The sequence below is a fragment of the Epinephelus moara genome, chromosome 5 (assembly GCF_006386435.1).
Source record: "Epinephelus moara isolate mb chromosome 5, YSFRI_EMoa_1.0, whole genome shotgun sequence".
NCBI lineage: Eukaryota > Metazoa > Chordata > Actinopteri > Perciformes > Serranidae > Epinephelus > Epinephelus moara.
In genome coordinates, this window is record NC_065510.1 from 20,981,390 (window position 1) to 21,005,772 (window position 24,383).

At 40.5% G+C, this 24,383-nt stretch overlaps 1 protein-coding gene across 1 annotated transcript in view; it reads right to left on the bottom strand.

The window, feature by feature from the left end:
- The window catches only part of zgc:154142 (uncharacterized protein LOC555481 homolog), a 34,371-nt gene extending 10,406 nt beyond the window's left edge, over positions 1-23,965 (bottom strand). The window contains exons 1-12 of the mRNA XM_050044668.1: positions 23,731-23,965; positions 18,200-18,330; positions 17,393-17,486; positions 15,787-15,927; positions 15,444-15,541; positions 12,581-12,707; positions 11,914-12,126; positions 8,797-9,009; positions 6,263-6,403; positions 2,668-2,913; positions 2,311-2,496; positions 695-804 (exon numbers count right to left, since the gene is read on the bottom strand). Of these exons, the coding sequence (XP_049900625.1) occupies positions 695-804; positions 2,311-2,496; positions 2,668-2,913; positions 6,263-6,403; positions 8,797-9,009; positions 11,914-12,126; positions 12,581-12,707; positions 15,444-15,541; positions 15,787-15,927; positions 17,393-17,486; positions 18,200-18,330; positions 23,731-23,881 (1,851 nt within the window). The 5' untranslated portion in view covers positions 23,882-23,965. The remainder of the gene's footprint in view (positions 1-694; positions 805-2,310; positions 2,497-2,667; positions 2,914-6,262; positions 6,404-8,796; positions 9,010-11,913; positions 12,127-12,580; positions 12,708-15,443; positions 15,542-15,786; positions 15,928-17,392; positions 17,487-18,199; positions 18,331-23,730) is intronic.
- Between the last annotated feature and the right edge of the window lie 418 nt (positions 23,966-24,383).

Genomic DNA, 24,383 nt, shown 5'->3' on the forward strand with positions numbered 1-24,383 from the left:
TTTCCAACTTTTGCCAAGAGGGAACTTTAGATATTGGTCCCTAGATTATGTTCAATGAGTTTCATGCAGATCGGTCAAACTTCCTAGGAAGAGATTGATTTTAAGTGTCAAAAAATTCAAAATGGCGGAAAATCTATATAACCAGAAGTTATGGGTCATTGAGGCAAATGTGTTCCTCATGAGGAGAGGCATCTCTGTGCAAAGTTTCATGTCTCTACGACATACGGGGCATGAAATATGCCCATTCAAAGTTTGCAATTTCAATCGGTTGCTATAGCGCCCCCTTTGGCCAACTGCTTCATTCGCATCCTCCCATGACCCTTTACCACTGTGCCAAATTTCACATGGATTGACCAAGTCAGTGAGGAGAAAAACGTGGAACAGAGACACAGACAGACACACCCAGACAGAGTTTTCGTCATTATATAGTAAGATTGGTATATATGGTGTTATATTTTGTAATATAGCACTTTTTTTCTTGTATACTTCTTGTTTTATTTATATTTTCTCATAATTTCTCTATGTCTGTATAGTAGTCTGTGGAATCAGCCAAAATAGGCATGACACCTAAATAAAAATTAATGAGTAATATCACATTATGATTAATCAATAACTGTTGTATCTCAATCACTGATATCCTGTACTGTACATTCTTACATAATGTTCTCTACATTTATTAGCGGCAGTCTCTCACCTGCATGGACACTTGCCAGGGCCAGGAGTGCGGCCTGGCCGACTCTCCGTTCACAATGCGTGACACAACAACAGGAGGAAAGGCTGGTTTCCCACATGTGGCGGGCCATTCTAGGAAATAAGGGGAAAAAATCATTGTAATCCATCCTGTGCCTGGTTGCATGTATTCATTTGTTTGTTTGTTTGTGTATAAACAAAGCCTGAATATACAGTAGATATCTGCAGCTAACTGATAAACCTGTGTGTTGTAGGGACGTGGGTTTAGATCACTGGCACTTATGCTCTCATTCATATCTATTTAAATACTTTATTAACCATGCCAGCTTGACACTCCTGTCCATGTGTTTTTGGCTTTCACTAATCTACTAGTCTGCAGTAATGTATTAATTCAGTGTACATGCAAACATAATACCATGCTCCTGCTGTCAACAATGGGTCATGGACTAGACATAAAAAAAAAAAAAAAATCCCCATTTCCAGGCCAGACTCCTCGACATCACAACATCAGTACGCATGAAGATATAAATTTCTTTTGGTGGTCTAAGGAGTTGACACTAAATTGTCCCAGTCACTCTTATCCCACATTTTCTCCCCTTCATCTCTCACTCTGTCTTTGTCTTCTTTCACCCAGCACGCAGGGCACCTCTGGTCAGAGGCTGGGTGGAAAAAAAACCCCAGAGGCAGCAGAGTCCATCTATAAAACTCTATTTCAGCAATTGGCTTGGCAGGTGCCTGGGCCACCTGGGGCTCGTCGCTGGGTGAAGAATGAGAATCGGGTGACAGCCAGCTAGGACAGAGAGTGAAGCACTAGGCCACTTCACATTGTGTTCTCAGCACATCACCTTGTTTTACTGCACATCTGGGCGCAGCAAGGGGGAGATGGGAGAGGAGGGGGGTGTGAAGAAGGGGTGAGTACGGGAGGGAGCATGAATATAAAGGCAGGCCTCTGTGCAGCCTCTAAGCAGCTGTTTGAAACTAAATGTTGGTCAGTGTGACTGGTGGAAAATGCAGCTCTGCTAACCTGAAGACAGTGTGTGATATAACTGGAGAGATCAGTGGCCACAAAATATTAAATTTAAGGCTGAATCATCAGACATATTTTGCAGATAAAATACACATATACTGTAAAAAATAGTTAGTTGTACTACAGTATACTGCTGCTATGTGAAATCTGGTAATATCTGGGGCTGTAACTAAACAAAAACACAACGTCTTGTTTAAATTACTGCAATGTAACTACACATCCAATAGTTATGACCAACATTAGCTTAATTTGGAATTGTGTATCTGTTTATGTGACAAAACTTAAGTTTAATGTGTATTCTCTTTTTAGCTCTGTTTCGTAATCCAAGCAAACACACTCGACTATGTTCACCAGCTCGACGCTACCCACTTTCTGTCTGCTGTTTGGTGCTGAACAGGAAGTGTGTACCATCACTTTATCAAAGCCTGAGTGCTGCAAACAGCTGCTGTCCTTGGAAATAAGGGTTGATGAGAAATTAGTTGCGAGCTACAGAACCAAAACAATGCAGTTTTGTACAGTTTTAAATGAACTCTTAACATTGTGGTGTAAATCACATGTTTGAAAACTGTCTCAGGCTCAGATAGATACTGCACCTATGGGGATGTTGTCCCAGGGGTTGGTCGGAGCAGGCGGCTCAGTGGGAGCAGGCAAACTGGGGTCTGTTGTCCAGTAGGCCCTGAAGCCTTTGGCCTCAGTAAACAAGTCTGTATGGAAACGGATCACCAGCCTGGTGCCTCTTGTCTTGATGGTACGAGGCAGCTTAGTCCCACAAAATGGACCTAAAATAAAAGAGTTATTTGTCCATAATGAAGTGACACAGAGGTTTACAATTAACTGCTAAAGTGAATTGAAATGGGGTAAATTAATTCCTTGTGATTTCAATGTGACTGACTATCATGAAAAATCCTATCAGTTTTGGGATCATGTAGTAATTACACAAACAAACTTACCGTACTTTTGAAGCAGCGCATTAGTCAAACCATTGATGTCGTACAACATTATGTTATCGTAGCATTTGGACGTCAGGATATCTTTGGCTTCGAGGTCAAAGTGGGTGAACGTCAGTGTGATTTTTTTCCCCAAAGGCACAGCGATGTTCCACATGCACTCGGTGTTGGCTTTGTAGTTCATGGGCCAGTTCTGGGACTTGATAACTCCGGTTTGCTCTTTGGAAGAAAAGCCACAGCCCTGGATTTCTGACAGAGGAAGAGGGAGCGATGGGTGATTGTAATTAGATAAGTGTAGATGAGCTACAATATCTGCCTATGAAAAGAGAGTCTTGAGAGTAAATCTCATGACGACAAAATGTAAACAAAGGATCATGCTAAAGTAGAAGCTTAACCTGATTGGTTAAAGCTAAATTTATAACTCATTTAGTTGGTGCTGATACATACATGCAGTTTAGGAGAGTATAAAAAAAGTTATCAGAACAAAAGAGCATTTCTGGGTATTAACCTGGGTGTTTTATTTACTCAAGTACTCATGTATTAATAGAGTGAGACTACTTTGCAGGTATTTATACCTTAATCCAGTTTGTGGTCATTTATAGGTTTCTTTATTAGATTTCAGAAGCAAATACTGAACTTTGTACCCCTCTATTTTTTTCTACATTAAACATTTTACATACAAAATACTCAGCTAATAAAATAAAGCTAATGTTGTTATGCGTAAGACCAGGGTTGCTCGACTTGCTTTGTCTGGGGGCCACTTTTGCAAAATGACAGGAGGCCAGGGGCCAGTTAATAAACAATTATTAATAATATATAAGATAAAAGAAATAAACAGGGCAAATCCACTTGCAGCAGCATCAGCAGCACACAGGTTTAGGTGTAAGCAGGGGCGTTTCTGGGATTTGAGGACATTCAGGGCTCAGCCTGGACCCTGCATCCTCCACTGGCACTTTTTATTTATTTATTTATTTATTTAAATAAACAATCTCTATTTTTATGTTTTTATGCACTCTGGCATCATATTTACATTCTAAGTACAAAAATTCCCCAGTGTGAATCAATTTATATTCACTGTGAATTAGAAAATGGTCGTTGGGCCAATGCACTTTTCAAAACAGAGTTACAAAGTGCTTTGCATGTCATTAATGAAATAAAAGACAGTCTAAATGAACTTAAAACTCAAGTAAAATCAGGAAAGGCTCTCTGATAAAAGTACATTTTAAGATGGGCCTTAAAAGAGATCACTGACTCGGCCGACCTGATTTCTTCAGGCAGATTGTTCCAGAGCCTCAGGGCCCTGACAGCAAACGCTCTGTCCACTTTAGTTTTCAGCCGGGCCTCTGGAACAGACAAAAGACCTCTGCCCAAGGACCTCAAAGTACGTCCTGGCGTGTACTGCACTAAGGGGTTGAAGATATAGCTGGGAGAGAGACCATGCAGAGCCTTAATTTAAAACATACTGGGAGCCAGTGTAAAGACGCTAAACTGGAGTGATGTGATCACGTTTCTTGGTTCTGGTTAAAAGCCTGGCAGCTGAATTCTGTACAGTCTAAACTAGTCGATTAATAGATTTTTGATTCAAGCAAGAAATACACAAATACATTTTGCTGATAATCTGTATGCATTTTTATTTGAGTAAAAAGCAGTGCATTTTGTTGTGAAAGAGTCTTTCTACACTGTTATATAGCTACTTTATCAATTTTTATATTCACTAAGCAAACTTATTTCACCTTTATACGTGAGGTCTCGAATCATTTTCATGCCTGATAATCATCATAAAAAAAGATAGAGAAGTTTTTATCATGAGTTTTATGCTTCACTGTACTCTGACCTGTGTTTTCACTGAGTTCATACTGCTTACACAATGACTAACTGTGCCATACTACCATACTATATAGCAGTGGTTCCCAACTGGTGGGTCTCAGGCCAGTTCTGAATGGACCACAAGTGACCCCCAAAGAGTGTCAAGTTTGTAAAAAACACACTTTATTTTGAAGTAGAGCGAATTTCCGGCACAGAGCTTTTATTTTGAAGTGCTGTTCCCTGCTGTAGACTTAGTGACTAACGGACAGCTACATGGCAGAGGCAGCAAACTAGCTCAAGGACATGGCCAAAGGCGAGTATGATGCTGAATACATTGAACTGCGTGGACCTTGAAGTAATGACTAAGGAGAAATCTGGACCCAGTGGCTGGACCAGTTGGAAACCACTGCTATAAAGTATGCCAAGTTAGTTCATTCCTCAGTAGACACAGTTTATTTGATTTATATTACAGTTTAATATACCCATATCTAATCCACTGTAATATTGTTTGGGCTAATACAAACCCCACCAAACTCCGTAAACTCCACTTACTCCAAAAACGTTTTGTTAGAGCGGCTACAAATTCAAACACTAATGCTCGATCCTCTCCTCTATTTTCTAAACTGAGGATCATAACCATATTTGATATCAATATCATTCACATCTGCATTTTCATCTGTAAGGCAATTCACCAAAGTCATGAATCACCCAATCGCTTTCAGCAATATTTTCGCAGGAATTCCAGTATTAACTCATATGCAACAAGACAAGCAGGACACCTGCATCTCCCCCACTGCCATAGCAGCAGAGGGCAATTCACTATTAAATATAAAGGGATCACATTGTGGAATGAACATCATAATCTTGCAGACAACACTCCCTCCTTGTCTATATTTAAAAAGAGATTATTGATGAAACTATTTAAACACTATGTTTAACAGTTTACTAGGATTAGTCGATCGTGGTACAGTTATTTCGTTTAAAATTTTTTGATCCGTTTAATTTTTTTTGTTTAAATTTCTTCTTTCCTATTTCATTTTTGTTTCTCATATTTAACCTTATTTTATTTATTATTATTATTATTATTACTATTATTATGTATTTACTCTTTACCCCATAAGATGTACATTATTCATTTTCCTTGACTAAACAAGGTAAGGGTGGGGTCAATTTATAAGCCCTCCTCGGGTTTCTGACCTCACCTGCACCTTCCCTAACACACTCTCTCTATAATTTGTTCCTTTTATATGTGCAAATAAATAAACAATAAACAGAAAAAAACATTTAGTATGTCTCAGTACATAGTATATCAAATGCAGCATACCGAAAATACCAGGATGTTCTACTACATCCGGTCTGATTTTGCAGTATGTCAGCCAGTGTGCTTCTCTGGCTATTCTGACCCACGATCCTCTGCGCAGCGGACGATAAGCACATCGACTAACCCGCAGATGACAGCTCGACAGCTTACTGACAGCTGGTACAGTAATATGTCTTGATTGTGTGCATACTGACTGCACATACTGTTTAGGGGAAGCTGCAGTACATACTAAAAGTAAAAAAGTACGTGACTCAGAATGCACCCCAAGCAGCTGTTATACACATGTGACAGAGGAGTGAGATGATTTAACCTTAATGAGATGCCTCAGGTGTGAGTGTGTTCCTGTTTGTGCCCCAGGTGTGACAGTGTCCTCTGTGTGTGTGTGTGTGTGTGTGTGTGTGTGTGTGTGTCTGTGTCTGTGTCTGTGTGTCTGTGTCTGTGTGTCTGTGTGTGTGTAAGTCCTTGGCATACCTGCGATATCCTCAGGATACACAGCATCCCACCTGGCAGAGAATCCTCGGTCTGTGAGGCGACTGTCAGACTGGAAGGTGACAGATATTGTGTCACTGGCACTGACCACCAGCGGGGGAAGGAGGTAGCCACAGTGTGTGCCTGGGAGGGAGGGAGGGAGGGAGTAAGAGGAAGGACGGGGGTAAAAGATGGAGTTAATGGAGAGAGTAAAGTCGGGAATGGTGTGATGCTTCGGAGATGGATAAGGGGAGAGTGATAAATACTGTAAGCACTACTGGGTGTAAGTAGGTGTGACACTGAGTGTGTCGGGTGTGGTTAGCGGTTGATGGATGGTGATGGGGATGCTGAAACACAAACAAATGAAGGTGACTTTATTGTGTGTGAGTGTGACTTCATCAACACAATGTCAGCGGAAAAACACTGTTTTTACCAAGAGCCTACGTATAAACACAACAAACAGCCTGAACATTTAATGCTCTTAAAATGCAAGAAGCTAACATTAGCCACTAAATGCTAATGTCCATACCAGACCAGGTAAGACTCTGATGAGCTATGATGCATGTCATTAATTGTAAATTTAAAGTTTAATTTAATTTAATTTCTGTCCCGCTTTAAGGGATTTTTGAAGTTAATGACTTTTCACACTCAAAACCTTGAACTGTGTTTCATCTCTCTCTGCATTCCACATATCTACACACACACTCCTGAAATAACAGTAGGCTTAGGACGCACCATTCTCACCACCTATGTGTACTTGTACCTCAGCGCTTTAGTCCTTGAGAACTCAGCAATAGATAACGCTGTATCAGCCTCGCTGCAGCCACTGAAGTGAATAATGAGGTGAGGTAATGTATAGTTTGCTGGGCTCTTTGCAAAGAAGATCCTAATCAACAGTTTTACAACAGGGGGCAGATATTGAGCTATGCTGTAGCACCAGAGCTGTTAGCAAGGTGCAACAAACACAAGTCAAAGTCCTCATATTTAACGGCAGGTTATATTCTGAACAGGAGAATGTTAATCTCAGAGAGATAAGTACCTTTACTGGCTTTTAATCCAAGATAAAATCATGGCTAAAATCAACCCAATCATGCATCCATCAATCATAAACTGTCAAACACTGGCTCATTGTTCACTGGTTCGTAATCTTGTTGTTATTGTCGTGTCTTAACATTGTGATTTTATTGTTGCCGTTGTGTCTTAATAGTGTGAAACTTTGTTATTGTTGTTGTCTGAAGATGTTGCTCTGTGACGATGTTTTTGTTTGTATCCATGTGTGCTTATCTGTTTTATACTATAGTGTTAGATTTCTGTCTTAACACTATATGTTTTCTGTTCCTTCTCAGGGACTACAGATGAAAATTAGCTAGTAGCTAACTCTGGTATGGCTGAGAGCTGTGCACTGTCCCTGTTAAATAAACAAATAAAATAAATAAATAAATAAATAACTGCTTGTTGGGCTGCTTGTTTGCTCTGTTTATCTCTAACAGAAAAAGTGAAAATTTTCTGAGATGATCTGAGATGCATTTGGGAGTCAAAACTTAAAGGCACACAGATATGCAGAATGTGAAACTTGTAAATCGTTAATTGTTAATCTGTTTGTTATTGTGGTAGCATGTGAGTGCATGTGAGTCCCTGTGTGAGTATCCCACTGGCAAGCTAATCGCTGCCGCTCTGCACAGAGCTAATACAGTGGTTACTGCTGATACTGAGACAGCATCATTGCAAAAATGTGATCCTGAACACCCACCCTCCAGGACTCTGTCAGCACTGTTACCATTGTTAGCACTGCTCCGGCTGTTAGCACTGTTAGCTGCTAGCCACTGGCTCAGCCACTTCCATGTTGAGAGCCATGTGCAGACAGTCTCGGTTCAGGCTCTGAATGTCAAATGCAGCTCCTTTAAAAGAATACTTCACCTGCATAATGATCATTTGTATATCAATTACTCACTGTCCGTGTGTTACCTTGGATATGTGTGGACACTTTGTTTTCTAGCATACCACCACAGTGAATAAGGAATCCAATAAAGGCAAACATTTGTGTTGAACTGAAGTAATCAGGAATCTGCATTTAACAACTGCAAAGCTATAAGGAAACATCAGTTTACAAACTCTCACACAACTTGTGCAGTATAATCCAAATTTTGCTTATCCAGTCTTACACTCAGTTCTTCCAAAACACATGCATCTTTGCTAAAAACTTACAATATAAAACACTTCAGAAACACTTAAAACTGTGCTCAGGCAGAGCTCATATGCATGCATGTGCCCAGGTAAGCTACTTGGCCACGAGACTGACATGTACTGACATGTTTTAAATCGTGATATTTTCGCGAAAATGCATGTGTTTGGGAAGTACTGAACATAGGACTGGAGAAATGAGACTTTTTGGATTCTGCATTCACCATGTGAGAAAAACAAGGCAAATTACCACGCAGTGAGTGCTTGTTATACACATGGTCAATTTAAGGGTTAACTATTCCTTTGAATGAGAATTAAAAAAACAGAATTAATATATACATTATGTCATGGCTCACCTAATGGGCTGTAATTATCTGAGATGACCAGTTTGTCCTCCTTGCATTGTCCAGTCTCTCCTGTGATGGCCATGTCAGTGATCTGCAGTTTAACCAGGAATCCTTTGGGCACAGATATCTTCCAGGAGCTTCTCAGATGAGCAGGATATGGATTTGGGAAACCCACGGACTGGATCACTCCTTTACGGCCCTGGAGGATTACTGGACCACCTCCTGCCCAATAACAGACAACAAAAGCTGTGTTTTCTGTGCCTCTGAGCTCCAGTTAATACAGTTTACTGTCTTTTTATAACTGATTAGGACCAGCTTGCTTTGATACAAAACTGCCCCATGAACAGGTTCATCATGTAGTACCCTAATTGGCCACTGGAGAGAACTGGTCTGTCTGCCAATTGCTTTAGTATAGTGATGAATAGATAAACCTCAAGGGGGATCTCCCCACTCCTACACACAGAGCTTGCATCCATCCTTGTTTTGGAGCTGTCACTTGATTAGAGCTGCGGGGAAAGCTGCACCGGGAGGCATAACAGTTATGTAATGTATATCAACAAGCTCTCATTGGCCAGAAAAACAACACTCATAAATCATGTGAGCAAATAGATAATGTTATTATAGTTAATCGTGCATCAAGAGATAATTGATTTAGTCTGTCTGATAAATAGCTCTGAAGTCATCTGAAAAAAATGAAGGTCGTGATGGACGATTTTCTTGGAAAGCTCGAGCAGCAATATCGATACTGATGCTGTTTGGCAGTAAGGCAGAGAAATATATCTGACAGAGGTTGGACTAAGTGGGACCAAGCAAGTCTCAAGTATTTGGACTCAAATCCCAAGTCAAATCCTAAGTCGTAAACTTTGAGTTACAAGTCCTGAACAAGTCATAATATGTTCTACGCAAAATGTAATGCAATTTTAACAACAGGGTCACACCAGCTTAGCCTGGTAAAGCATTAATATTAATATGTAGCCTATTAAATTAACTAAAACTCAGTAATGTACCATTAACATCTCTTGAACCATGACTGGTTGCTGTCAGATTGGTTCAAACAAAGTTGATCTGGGAATTACGTGTCAGCTTGCTGTGAATGAATAGTGCAAATGTTAGTTGATTCAAGAAATGAAGGGAAATGAATTGATCAGTTGCACACTTTTTAAATAGCTTACTTTTTAATATTGGGCTTGGAGGACAACACATTCTCACACCGACTTCGTCACATATCGGCGTTTGGTTACGGACCTTCCTCATCCACATACAATATGAAAGGTACCCTGGGTGCGTTGGTTGTTAGCGCTCTGGGACGCCCATTATGTCAGACGCCTGTTACATGCATTGTCTTCTTTCAAAATATACTTCTGTTTTCACAGGAAATTTACCATTTACATACAGTCTCTCTCAAAATAAACGCACTAGGTCACAATACTGCAAATTGATGGGTTTTTTTACCCTCCAACAACTAATGCACATGGTTGGGTGTAGGCAACAGAAACACATGGTTAGGTTCAGGTAGCAAAACACCTGGTTTAGTTTAAACAACAAAAACACCTGGTTAGGGTTAGGCAACAGAAACGCATGGTCGAGTTTAGGTAACAGAAACACGTGGTTGGGTTTAGGTAACAGAAACACATGGTTGGGTTTAGGCAACAAAAACACCTGGTTAGGTTTAGGTAACAGAAACGCATGGTCGAGTTTAGGTAACAGAAACACACAGAAACGCATGGTCGAGTTTAGGTAACAGAAACACGTGGTTGGGTTTAGGTAACAGAAACACATAGTTAGGTTTAGGCAACAAAAACACCTGGTTAGGGTTAGGCAACAGAAACGCATGGTCGAGTTTAGGTAACAGAAACACGTGGTTGGGTTTAAGCAACAAAAACACCTGGTTGGGTTTAGGCAACAAAAACACCTGGTTAGGTTTAGGCAACAGAAACGCGTGGTTGGGTTTGGGTAACAGAAAGACATGGTTGGGTTTAGGCAGCAAAAACACCTGGTTGGGTTTAAGAAACAAAAACACCTGGTTAGGTTTAAGCAACAAAAACACCTGGTTAGGTTTAGGCAACAGAAACGCGTGGTTGGGTTTAGGTAACAGAAACACATGGTTGGGTTTAGGCAGCAAAAACACCTGGTTGGGTTTAAGCAACAAAAACACCTGGTTAGGTTTAAGCAACAAAAACACCTGGTTAGGTTTAGGCAACAAAAACACCTGGTTAGGGTTAGGCAACAGAAACACATGGTCGAGTTTAGGTAACAGAAACACGTGGTTGGGTTTAGGTAACAGAAACACATGGTTGGGTTTAGGCAACAAAAAAACCTGGTTGGATTTAGGCAACAAATCACGTGGTTGAGTTTAGGCAACAAAAACACCTGGTTGAGTTTAGGCAACAGACACGCGTGGTTAGGTTAAGCCAACTGAAACACGTGGTTGGGTTAAGGCAACAAAAACACCTGGCTGGATTTGGGCAACAAATCACATGGTTGAGTTTAGGCAACAAAAACACCTGGCTGGGTTGAGGAAAAAAGAACAGGCTTTGGCTTTATAATCTTACGGGAGCCGAACACCACTCTACCGGGTGAAATTTGGTGGTTGTTGGACCCATCCACCACCACTCCCGCCCGCCCTAACCGGACTTTCACTACCTTGACTTTTGTTCTTGTCCTGCATGTTTCCCCCTGACACCGCCGAGCGTCAAACTATAATGGCGATCAGCTGCGTATCATGCCTATGTTAGAGGATAGCTTTTTTCGGCACTGTCTGACGCCACAAGTCACATTCCAAGTGCCAGACTGTGACGGGTTTGGAGTGAGACTGGGTTGTGGGGAAGGGGTCAAGTATTTTCAAGGCTCAAGTTCAAGTGAAGTCAAGAGTCATTGGTGGTAAAGTACAAGTCAAGTAGCAAGTCTTTATTGAGTTTGTCAAGTCTTAAGTCATCTGATTTGTGACTCAAGTCTCACTCGAGTCCAAGTTATGTGACTTGAGTCTATACTTATCTGATGTATATTGAAAATAAAATCCCAAGACAGAGAAGTGTAGGCTTGTTGATATATGGCTTACAGCTTACAGGTTTATTTTAAGTGTACAAGAGAAAAAATTGAAGAGAGAAGTTTGCAGCGAATGCTTACCAGAAGTTGTAGGAGGCTGAGTGGTTTGTGTGGTGGGCCTGGGTGTGGTGGGCTTGGGTGTGGTGGGCCTGGGTGTGACAGGCGGAAGGCTGGACTTGGTGTAAGTCGCGCTGAATCCTTTAGAAGTCAAAGTGTTGTCCGATTTGAAGCGGACCACCATTGTGTTGCCACTGGACTCCACTGGCTGTGGCATCTTGCCCCCACAGAATTTACCTTTGATGAATTTTACAAGTGTTAAAAAGTGAATAACAACAACAGAGGCTTGTGCAATAACAGCAACATCCCCAAATTTTAATTCAGACAATTTACAACTAATCAATGCTGCTTTAACAATGGAGTCCATGCAGACATTCATTAAGTTTAAAATAGACTCCAGACCCTCTGTCCATTGTACAACTTCTCAAACTTTTAATTGAGCTCATCTTTTATTCATGGACCCACAGAGTTGACATTGCTAATGTAGAACAAAGGCCACAGTCTGTTCTGAAATTCTTTGCATTATAATCACACACCCAGCTCTGACATAATCTGTACTGATGTGTGAAAATATTGTGGTATATTCTAAAACCTCTGCAAATCTCAAACATACTAATCATATTTATTATTCCCAGAGGCTTTTCCTGTAATCCTCACTGCACACTGGAAACATGTATCATGTCATGCTTACTGAATGAAGAAGAGCCGGCCTCGTGGCCATCGTAGACCTGAACAAAGTCTCCACAGGCCTCAGGGACCAGGTCAAAGGAAGTAAATGTCAGTCGAACCCTCTCACCCTTAGGCACCGTGATCCTCCACTGATCCAACACAGAAACAAAAGACATACATATTATTTGTACCTGCATACAAACAATTATCCCTTTTAAAACTCATGGTTGCAACACGGGCTGCATTTTGACACACTCTCACTCATAACTAATTTCATCAATGACTCTGCTCTTGTTTGGACAGGTGGCAACCTGTCAAGCTGAAGCAAAGAAAGATGAAATTATGATGACAGCCAAATGACACCATATGACTCCACGTCCAAACCCAGCATGCAAACCCTGACATCAAAATTGACTCTGATTTAATTAGATGCATTAATCATCGATCAAGACCACAAATGCTGTCAGGACGACTGCGCTGAGATCCATAACTAATGGATTTACTTTGAAATGCTAATCTAAAATCTTTAGGTTTGTTAAGGACCACGAGCTAATCAATACTAAAACACTGTGTACAACACTATAGTAAATGTAATATGGTATGATTTAATATTCAGGGCGTCTTCTTAGTATTGAGTTGCAGTAAATTTGCACAATCCACACAACTAAATTCTCTGGTAGAAAAAAGATACAAACCTCTATAACTCATCTGTTTCTCTCTCTAAACTGATCCTCTTTTGTGATCAGTAGATGTAATTAGCATTGATTTATAAATGTCAGCTTAAACCTGAATTGACCTCATCAATGGACTTTATTAAAGGCACAATCCAAATGATAGACAAATGGCAGCCATTAAATTAAATTAAAAAATATTGTAATCAGTGTGTTTAAATAATTGAATGACTAATCTTTCAATCCAGAGATTTAGAGTAACAATTAAATTATGTAATTCCTTTACATATTGTAAATAAGGAAATACACAGAATTTGCTAAAATAAATTTAATTCTTATGACCCTATAAAGGCCTCCCAAATATATTTTCTTATCCTCTTCTATTAATAATTCTACCAACGTCTATATATTAAAGGTATACTATGCAGAAATTGTCAGTTATTATTAGTAAACAATATCGCCAGTGAAAGCAAAAGTGTAATCAACCCCGGATCTACTCTTGTTCACTATATTTGCGTTTTTTTCTGTGCTGTGTTTTCTGTGCTTTTTATAAAGTCTCGACCTTACCTGTGCACTGTGGGGGTACACGCCCAAAAACATCCTGAACACAGCAAAAGAAAAAAGGGAAATACAGGCAGAGGGCAGAGTCTCTGCAGATAAATACATTGCCGCACACTTCTAGTGGGTCATTAGGGATGATTGAGAGGAACTGCTTTTGTATAAGTTTATACATTATTTTTAAGGAAATCCTGCATAATATACCTTTAAGTATAAAGCAGGGGAGGCGATTAGCTTAGCTTAAATAAGCATAAGGCTTGAATCAGGGTCTAAGTTTAAAAATCTGGTCACCAGCACCACTAGCATTCATGCAATGTTGGCAGAATTGGCAACATGATCTCATCCCTACTTGCCTACGTGTCATATTTCAACATGTTCTCAACCCATGTCATGTTACATGTTACTGCTATGTCTAAGTATCCTTCTGTGTCTGCTGTTGAAGTTCAGGTATGCTGTTACCAATGCTGGGATATCAACAAAAGCACATGGTTAGATTTAGAAAAAAAAAAACGTAAGGTTTGGCTCTACAGGAAGTAAACACCATCCTCCTGGGTGAAAGTCCAGGGTTTGTTGGTCCTATCCACTACCCCTCCCTCGGCAGGTGCCATACAGCCGACTGGCAGCATATCATAACACTGTAAAGGTGGTGTTTGGCGTCAGGTGTCTCACACTGAAATCACTGACAAATTGGCGGTATTGGACAACTTTGGAATGAGCACGGGCTGCATATTTTGCTGCTGGGGGCAGCCTTTTGAGTTGTATCTTGACGCAGAGGGGTTCTGTGGTAAGAGGGGGTCTGCAGTTTAGTTTAGTCAACAAAACTACTTGGTTATATTTAGGAAAAGATCACAAATGTCGCTATAAAACACCAAGTTCTGAGTGGCACAAACGCAACTGGAAAGGCATTAGTGTGTTGCTAAAAACTAGCTTTGAGTCTCACAAAGGCCTCAACTGATGTTGTTGTTTGTTGGTCTTGAACACCAGTCTCCTGGGTCAAAAACCAATGTTTGTCAGACCCACCCACAGACTTTCACAATCTTTAAACTACGCCTGTCTCTCAGAGTGTCTAATAATGACACGGATGGGTTTACAATCGAGTTGCCAATGGCATTATTACACTGATGCTGGGGACACTGCCAAAGTGGCACATTTTGATGGTCTGGGAGTGAGACAAGGCTGGAATGGGAAGAATTGTAAAACTTTCAATACTCATACTAAAAAAACAAAAAGAAAGAAAGAAAAAATCCAAAACAATGACCTAAAAGAATTTAAAATAATCTGTTAAGGTGAGCAGAGTGAGGTGATAATTCTCTGATAATTCTCTTTGCCTCTACGATCGACCCCTTTCATATACGTGTAGTCATGGATCAATAATGTAATGTAAAAACATAAATTATAACAGCTTTAAGGGAAGCATTGGTCACAAAATAGTTCCACTAATGCTCCTGGTAATGTATATTCTGTTTAACATTTATTACCAGTCTGTCGACGAATGAACACTGTGCAGTATGATGTGCTACAACCTAACATCCTCAGATAAAGGTCAGCAGTGTTTCCTCAGATGTAAATAAAACAAACCTAAATATATGTTACCATGTAGCTGTCGCATTTGCGTTTATTGTCTCTCCTTGTTGTGTACCTGCTGTATGTGCGTACCTGGTATAGTGCTCCATTCGGGTAGTTCTGCTGTGGGAAGCTTGGGGTCATCAGATCCCCCTGGTCACCTTGGAGAAAGCCACCGGCTCCAGCTATTTCTGTCAGCAGGGATGGAGGGCACTTTAGCTCCACAAGCACCTCAAGGATACCTGCAATACACCCTCCATCCCCACCTACCCACCCCCTTTTTCATTTCCCTTCCCCTAACCCTCTCTTCATCTAGCATCCATTTCTATAACATTTACTTTCTAGGTCAATTATACACTTATAAGACAGACATCCAACATTATGTCAGAGCCAAGGCAATTTTCTTGCTGAAATGGATTTCCACTCATCTTCCTACCTGGTGCGAGCGCTGGAGCCACGGCTTTGTAATGAGCCTTGAATCCTTGGTCTGTTTTTCTGTCATTGGTGTCGAAGTAAACCGTCAGGCGGTTTGTGAGTGACACCACTGGGTTTGGTTTGGTGTAGCCACAGTATTTACCTACAAACACCACACAAATCATGTATATTAGAGACACAGCACAATTATGCAGTTTTATCGATGATGCAATGGACAGACATTTTCATTTTCAAAACGGAATTCTACAGAAAGATCATGGAGCTCTTCATTTCAGTGTTGTGGCGAGACCCCCCTGGAATTAGCTTAGACACCCCTGATGCCCCCCGACCAGAGTGAGATGGTGATAGGTAGTTAGGCTGTTAGTATAAGAAAATCACAAACCACAAAATGACGACAAAAAGACACAAAATGACCATACTGAGATACAAAATGACCACAATACACAAAATGACCAAAAAAAGATACAAAATGATGACAAAGACACGCTAAATGACCACAACAAGATACAAAATGACAATAAGGAGACACAAAATGACCACAGTGAGACACGAAATGAAAACAAAGACGCACAAAATGACCACAGTGAGACAGAAATGATCACAAGATACAAAATGACCACAAGACACAAAATGACCACAAAAATGCACAAAATAACCACAACAAGACACAAAATGACCACAATGAGACACAAAATGACCACGTGGTACAAAATGACCCCAACGAGACACAAAATGACCACAAAGACGCACAAAATTACTACGAGACACAAAAATTATCACGAGTCACTAATTCACCCCAAAGAGACATGAAATGACCACAACTAGATAGAAAATAACCACACTGAAACACAAAATGTCCTCTAAGAGACACAAAATGACCATAACAAGACACAAAACGACCACATGAGGCATAAAATGAGCACAAAGACACAAAATGACCACAAGATACAAAATGTCCTCTGAGAGACACAAAATGACCACAGCAACAAACAAAACGACCACATGAGACATAAAATGACCCCAACAAGATACAAAATGACCACAACGAGACACAAAATGATCACAAGACCCAAAATGACCACAGCAACACACAAAATGACCACAAAGGACAAAAACACACAGAGCTATTTATTTTATTTTTGAAATGTGCTCCTCTTACTTGAGCCTGTGCCCCAGCCTGGTTAACTCGCCTCTAAGTAACTGACAGAGAGCACAAAATACACGATCCGTGATCAAAATTGAAACCAAAGATGTGTGTGAGCCCAATACGCTGCTTTAAACTCTGCAGCCGGGATGGAGAACCAGCGGAGTGTTATTGTAAGTAGAGCAGTGTGCAGTGGACCAGCAGAACTGTGTGGCTCACTAGCTGAGACTGCCCATGGATGGATGGGCTGATTTGGGCATGACATCAAAGCTGCCACTGCAGGCTGAAAGAGCTGGTGTGTTCATGCCCATCTATCTATCTATCTATCTATCTATCTATCTATCTATCTATCTATCTATCTATCTATCTATCTATCTATCTATCTATCTATCTATCTATCTATCTATCTATCTATCTATCTATCCCTTCTTTTCCCCCTCAGGTTGGACAGGCGAGATTTTACCAATGGTTCCCAGAGAGTCTCGCAGTGTGATGAAGTCTGACGTGCAGAGCTGGGTTTCCTCCAAAGCAAACTCTTCAAACCACAGTTGGATCACCTGCAACAGAAACATGCAGAGGTGTTTCATCCATCTTTTTTAAATCTGAGAAGTCTGGCTGCTGACAGGAGAGGCGAGAGGAGCTCAGTGTGAAATATAAGTGTGTGTCTGTGTGACTACATGTACTCGAGGGTGTGCCTCTGTATGTATGTCTATGTGTGCTGAAAGAAAGCAGAGGGAAGATGGAGACATAAAGAGACAAAAGCAGCCACTGCATCGGGCGGGCAGGGAGGCAGCCATGCAAACAGAGAAAGATCAAGGATTTTAGTTTGCTCCTGTGGGTGTGGGGAGGAGAGCTGAGGAGAATGAAGGAGACAAGGCAGCCATCTGTCCGTGACGCTGCCACTGCATTCATCCCAGCTGTCCTCCACTGCTTGGCCTCACATAAGACAGTTTCCCCAACAGTGACAAACTCCACTGATTAGACACACAGGCACAAACACTATAAAAGACCCTGTCTGTCTGAAATAGAGACATGAGTGAACTGTTTTGATCAGCATTGTCTTGTAAAGAAGATGAATGTGCTCGAGAGAAAAGTAATTTTGGGCCATTACAGAAAAATCCCCTCCTTCTCCTTGAAAAATATTTACAGTAAATGTAGCTCATCAGTCATCTGCTGACTGATTGTACATTTTATCTTGCATGAAGAGTTTAAGACAGTCTAAAGGGGACTGTTATTGATGGAGGTTTGTGAGAGCTGTGATGTTTATCACCTTGTCTGTGTCCACGGTGATGTCCCAAGTGCAGCTCTTGCCATTGTCGTAACTATTGGGGTAGTTAAAGCTGGTGAAAGTGCCCGAGTCTCCAGACAGCTCCTGAGGACCACCACACCCCGATTCCGGTCCTGGAAATGTGTGACAAAGGAGGAAGCTACTTACTGTGTTGTGTATTTTTTTAAACACAGCAAAATAAACCCTATTTTACAGTTAAACAGCTTCTACCCTGCATGAACTCTTCGAGAAAAGTGCTTAGGAAACTCAAAACTTTTCTATTGCTGTTACTGCTGCTAAGTCAGTACCACCAGGTCAGGTTGAGGATTCAACAATTTCTGTTTAGAGTTTATTTTATTATTTAATTTTATATAAAAGAGATTATTTTCTTGCAGCTCAAACTCTACAGCCATGCAAGCAGCTCTGTGAGGCTGTACTTGCAAGTTAAATGCTCACATCAAAATGCTAACAAGCTCATTATGACATGGCTACCATGCTGATGTTTAGCAGGTTTGAAATATACCATGGCCACTGTCTTAGTTTCTCACATTAGCATGCTAACTTTTAATTTAGCCGAACAATTAATCTGCTTATTTCAGCAGGTGGCAACCCGTTGACTGACTTTTGCAAGGACGTAACATAAATCTGACAGTAGGTCAGATTGTGAAGGACAATACCATAATTACATCTTGCAAAATGGTAACAAAATTCAGCCTGAATGAATCACCTCTCTTGTTATTTGCAGGTAAAAGCTATTATCACAAAAATAACCTCAAAAGTTGCCTATATAGGTTGCCATCAATATCAGGATAACAGCCCAAAAAAACTTGCAAATGAAAAGGGAATACTTTCAGGTATACATAAACCTCTCCTCCCCTAATAAAAATCAATGTCAGGAGCACTCTCGTCATAGATTTAACCATTTACTGCAACAACTACAAATAGAGTTATACTTGGGGCTGATGGCTCCACTCTTAAGATGCTCCCTGGATCAGACAAGGAGCATGCTAAACCAAAACAGGAAGCACAATGCAGAAACCCCCCAGGGTGTACAAGAGTGGGGCCAAAGCAAGACATAAAATACCCTTTTAACCTTTAAGCCATGTTAGGACTCTGAATTAGAAAGGTGGAGGCTGGGTGGAGGAGGTAAAGCTTTGCCAGCAGCAGTGTGTGTGGCAGCATTAGCGTAGCCAGGATCAGTGAGTAGGAAGCCATATTTAAATGGACCGCCTTGTTATGAGAATAGGTTGTGATTGGTGTGTGAGTGATTAGAAGCAATCATCCAATCAGCTGGTTATAGCTGGGGCGTATGACTTCCGTGTCCTGCATGAACTAATGCAATGGGAGCAAGACCTGGGTATCTCACTCAGAGATCTGAGTTATTAATACCCAACAGAATTTAGAGGAACTCTGTATCACTGTCTACATGTGTAACACTCTGGGTAATACACCAATACTGGAATGATTTATGGACTGAACTGAAGGTAATATTGGGATATGCCATACTGAACACATGGGAAGTTTTATACCTAAGCAACCTGACAAGAGAAAGCGTTCAATGTAAGGATCAATACTTAATCAAAATCCTTTTGGGAGCAACATAGAAGACGACTATTACCAGGAAATGGCACAAAGAGGATCCTCCTTTTCTTAGTGACTGGAAAGACATTGTTGAGGAGATATACGACATGGAAAGACTCATTTACTGAGACTCCAAAAATCAGAATTCACGGAAAAATTGACCAAATGGACTGAATACAAGGCCCAGAGACACCACCTAAATCTCTTGATGGTCATGGCAAACATGTGTTTCAGGTAAACACTAGGATGAGTACTGTAATGCCCTATGTATATATAATTTACCTCAGTGAGACTCTAGTTCTGTTTTGTTTCAATATGTTTACTTTGTGAAAACAAATTGTAAATAAGTAATAAAATTAAAGTTAAAAAAAAAAAAGACTCTGGGTAATACAACTGAAAATACTGCCCCAAACATACCCCCACTAGACCTTAAAAGACAGATCAAGCTGTCTAGCTACATGCTTCCTGGGCATCTAACGCTTACATCTGCACAAAAACTTGAGCATTAGCATGATTGATTAGCATTAGCATCTTATGAACTGGAAAGTTAGAAAGGCCAGTTGTTTTAACTTAAATAAATGACTTTCTGAACCTTGTAAGCATGGCCACAATCAGGCCGTTTCTGGACTCACAACCTCATGCCCTCCTCTCTTTGTAATACAATGTCATTTTATTGACACATAATATTCACTCCTGGTCTCAACCATCTTGTCCGTCTCTGTAAAGTAATGGTTTGTTAAATGTCTGTTTATATGTTGAAGGAAATCATGTCTTGATGTAGGATCGTGTGCATGCTTGCGTTCTTATGGTCACACTATGTGTTAAACAGAAACAGTGTAACCCTCCCCCAATTCATTGTTTTTTTTTGTGCAATTAGCCATGTCCTTAAACTGTTATACTGTCTTCCTGGTATGTTTGTCTTTCATGGAAAATCTAGAAATAGGGATGCATGCTAACATGTACTAATTAGCACTAAATAGACCACTGAAGCTGACGGGAATGTCATTAGGTTTGCAGGTATTTGGACAAATTGAAATTTGCATGGCTAAAAACATCAGTTTGATGTGTTGTTATACAAACAACACCATAGCAGGTGCAGAGGTAAAATGTTTACCATGAAATTCTACTAACTAAAACAACACCTTATGGCATCTGCAGGGAAAAAATTAAAATCAATTGAGATGCCTTGGTAACAGCATTGATTATACAGTATGTCATCATCCACAGCAGCAGCACGCTCTCCCTTGTGGTTGCAACCGCTTCTGTTTGGGAGTCTGGAGCTCAGCTGTGCTTAAAACAACAAAACAACTGGAATACATTTTGTCAACTGTCAACATAATCACCTTGTTGTTCTGTTATGTAAAACAAGCCATCTCGTTTTGGGGGCAATGATCCTTTTAATGTATTTCATGAAGATAGACTGAAATAGTGAATGAATAAAATAAGTGGCACCACTGTCCTCACTCCTCATTGCATGTTCTATCAGCTAACATGTGCGCCTCTCTTTTATTTAGGTGTGTAGAAATGCTGTGATGCTAAAAGCAAATTGGTACAGCTGATATTCATTTCACCACTTTACTCCTGTCATGCAAACCAAAACGATTCTCTCGCTTCAGTTTCCAAAGACAAAACAAGGCAGCAGAAACGTGTCTGCTCTCACAAAACCATTAACACAGAAGGAGCCTTTTTCCAGCATAATATCAGAATAAATAGTGGGTTTCTAAAATGACAAAGGGAATTGCAGAGAGCTGAAGGAGGAGTGGAGAACTACTTTGTTACTATTTGTTACTATGAAATCAGCAGGACAGTTCAAGGGGTCAGGCGTGGAAAAAAATACTCAGAGCAATCTACCTTTTTTTGCAGGAAAGAGAGGAGGAGGACAGGAAAATACATCTCACTGAGAAAATGTTAATCATGTCCAACATATTTTTTTCCTGCAGGCCGAAAACAGCTTGGAACAATCCTAACTCACATCTTTCACATCACAACAAATTACCACCAAGTATTCTCTGACAAGTTGTATTACTCCAATTGATTTTCTGCCAGAAATCCTGGTCTCATATTTGCTGCTGAAAAGGTTGTGGAACATTTCAAATTACAGGACATTTGAAAAAAATCTTACAGCAAGAGTCTACAGCCATGCTGGTGGTCCTGTGAGCTACAGGCTAAGATCAGCATGCTAACAAAGCTAACATGCTGACCAGTAGTGTAAGGTAGCTACCATGTGTCCTAGTGCACACTATTATGACAGCCTAGTGTTCACAAACAAAGTTTTAGGCGTATATTTACCGACAGTGTGTCTTACTGATGCTTTTATGTTACATCCACTTACAGATGTCCCCACCTTGTCAGCTTTGAGAGAACTAGCTGCTACAGTATAAATCGTATTGTCTCGTTACATGATTAAACAGAGACTTGATGCTGGACTACATCAACATACGTATTACCCAGCAATCATCATTACATATCTGAGTATGATAAAAAACAAATCACATGACGTCCCCAGATAGTCCTGTATGAATAGGGCTATAGACTGTACTGGTTTGTGCCTCTTGGATTATTGAAACCAGAAGTGACTATATTTGGGCAAGAGGGTGGAGCTATGGAGAAGCGAGTGGTGGATCTGACTTTTAAGCCCTTTTTTACACAGAGATCGTGCTATAAGCTCACCACAAAGTCCCTTCTTTATGCCTCCTTTGCATGTTTACACAGAACCAAATGTTGCTGGCATCATTCCACTCCAGTGTGTGATTACAGAATCAGAATCAAAAGAGGCGTGAGGGACTTGACATGCAATACAACAGGGTCAGCCTCTAGTGTGACATAAAACATACACGTCATCAGTGCTTTCTAAAAGACAATGGCATTAGCATGGCAATAACAATAATTTACTGTCCCTGTTATATGGTGGCTGGTCTCACTCTCTGCTTGGAGGGTAGGAGCTCCCAAATCTCATTGTTTTTTCCAATTTTTGGACATTTACAGTTGCTGTTCTTCTTCTTTGAGATAGCCGCTAACTGCTAACAGCTACTTTTTAAATCTACATAATCTGCAAATCATAACACGTCGTCGAAGTTTCACACCCATGCTGCCCATGATCCCGTCTTGCAGGCTGTCCTGTAAATACAGCAAGACCACTCTGTCCCCCCAGTCTGCGATCGTACCTTATATACAGAATGGTGAGGCGGCATAACAGCAATATTCCTGCCCTAAATAGGCGGTGTAAAAGGGACGATAGACTGTGGAGCCTGTCACTCAAAGCAGCCATGCCCTTAATCAGGCATAACTTCAAGCCTTATTAAAATGTAAATGGGTGAATTATATAAAAAATTACCCCCTGTTCAGTTGTCAAGAACGGGGAAAAGAGCTACAGCGTCCAAAATATTTTTTTGTACCAGGCTGTAAACATATTTATTTCTGCTGTAAAGTTGGATATTTTAACATGGGTGTCTATGGGGTGTGTCTGTTTTGGAGCTGGCCTCAAGTGGCCATTTGAGGAACTGCAGTTTTTGGCACTTCCACGTTTACATCAGTCCAATAAATCCTTCGGGGACGATGAAAATTTCATGGCAATCCATCTAATAATTTTTGAGACATTTCAGACTAAAGTGGTGGCATTTTGACAACACAGGTTTTAGTGCTGCTCAGTCACTGATGCAGTGACAATCTGATTTTAGACACTGTCGCTGTCTTTTTGTATTTCCTCACAGCTACTGAAATGTTCACCACATTGTATGCCTGGATACAAAGATGTGAATAAGGCAGTGAAACCTTAAATAACAAACTTTTTTCTGCCTCTTCTTGTGAAATGTTAACCATTACAACGCTGCCATAAAAGGACTATTGCTTTATCTTATCTGAGAAGACCTATGCACTGAAAAGTTGTAAAGTATTTCACCTCTGAGACATTTTTGAAATAGTATACAATGCATTTACGAAGCATACACACTCACCTTCTATATGTGTATCAGAGTCTGCTTTCTCAGTGAAGTAGACAACCACAAGGCCGATGCAGGCGCAGGTCATGGCCACGAAGAGAAATATCAAACACTTTTCCAGGGTGCTCATACCCTTGGACCGGCGACGACCCTTCTCCATGTCCATTTTCCTCCAAGCGGTGGAGATGCACCAAACTGTGCTGGGTCCAACAATTCACCAGCTTATAACTGACAGCACAGATGAACCTTGAGCTCCTTCAGATGTGGTATTGGGTGTGAAGAGCCATAAATCATACAGTATCATAACGACAAGCTAATGAGTATTGATGGAAGTGGTGTCCCAATCAAGAGACCATCAAGATATCTTTCAAGGGAACTGACTGAAATGGTAGGTAAAAGGCAAACCTGTCACACTGGCTTTAAATGTTCGACATGATCATTTCTCACAACTCCTATTTCACAAGATATAATTATTGACATGACCGTTCCTTTAAGTATCAAGAGATAAACCATGAAGTGTGTCCTCATTGTTTAAAGACGACAATACAGGGTGCTGGGGAAATAAGCAACAAGGTTCAGCTGGGATTATCAAGCTGGACAGAAAAATCATGCAACAATACAGTATTTTTTTTTTTCAATTGTTTTTTTTTTATCACACACTGCAGTTT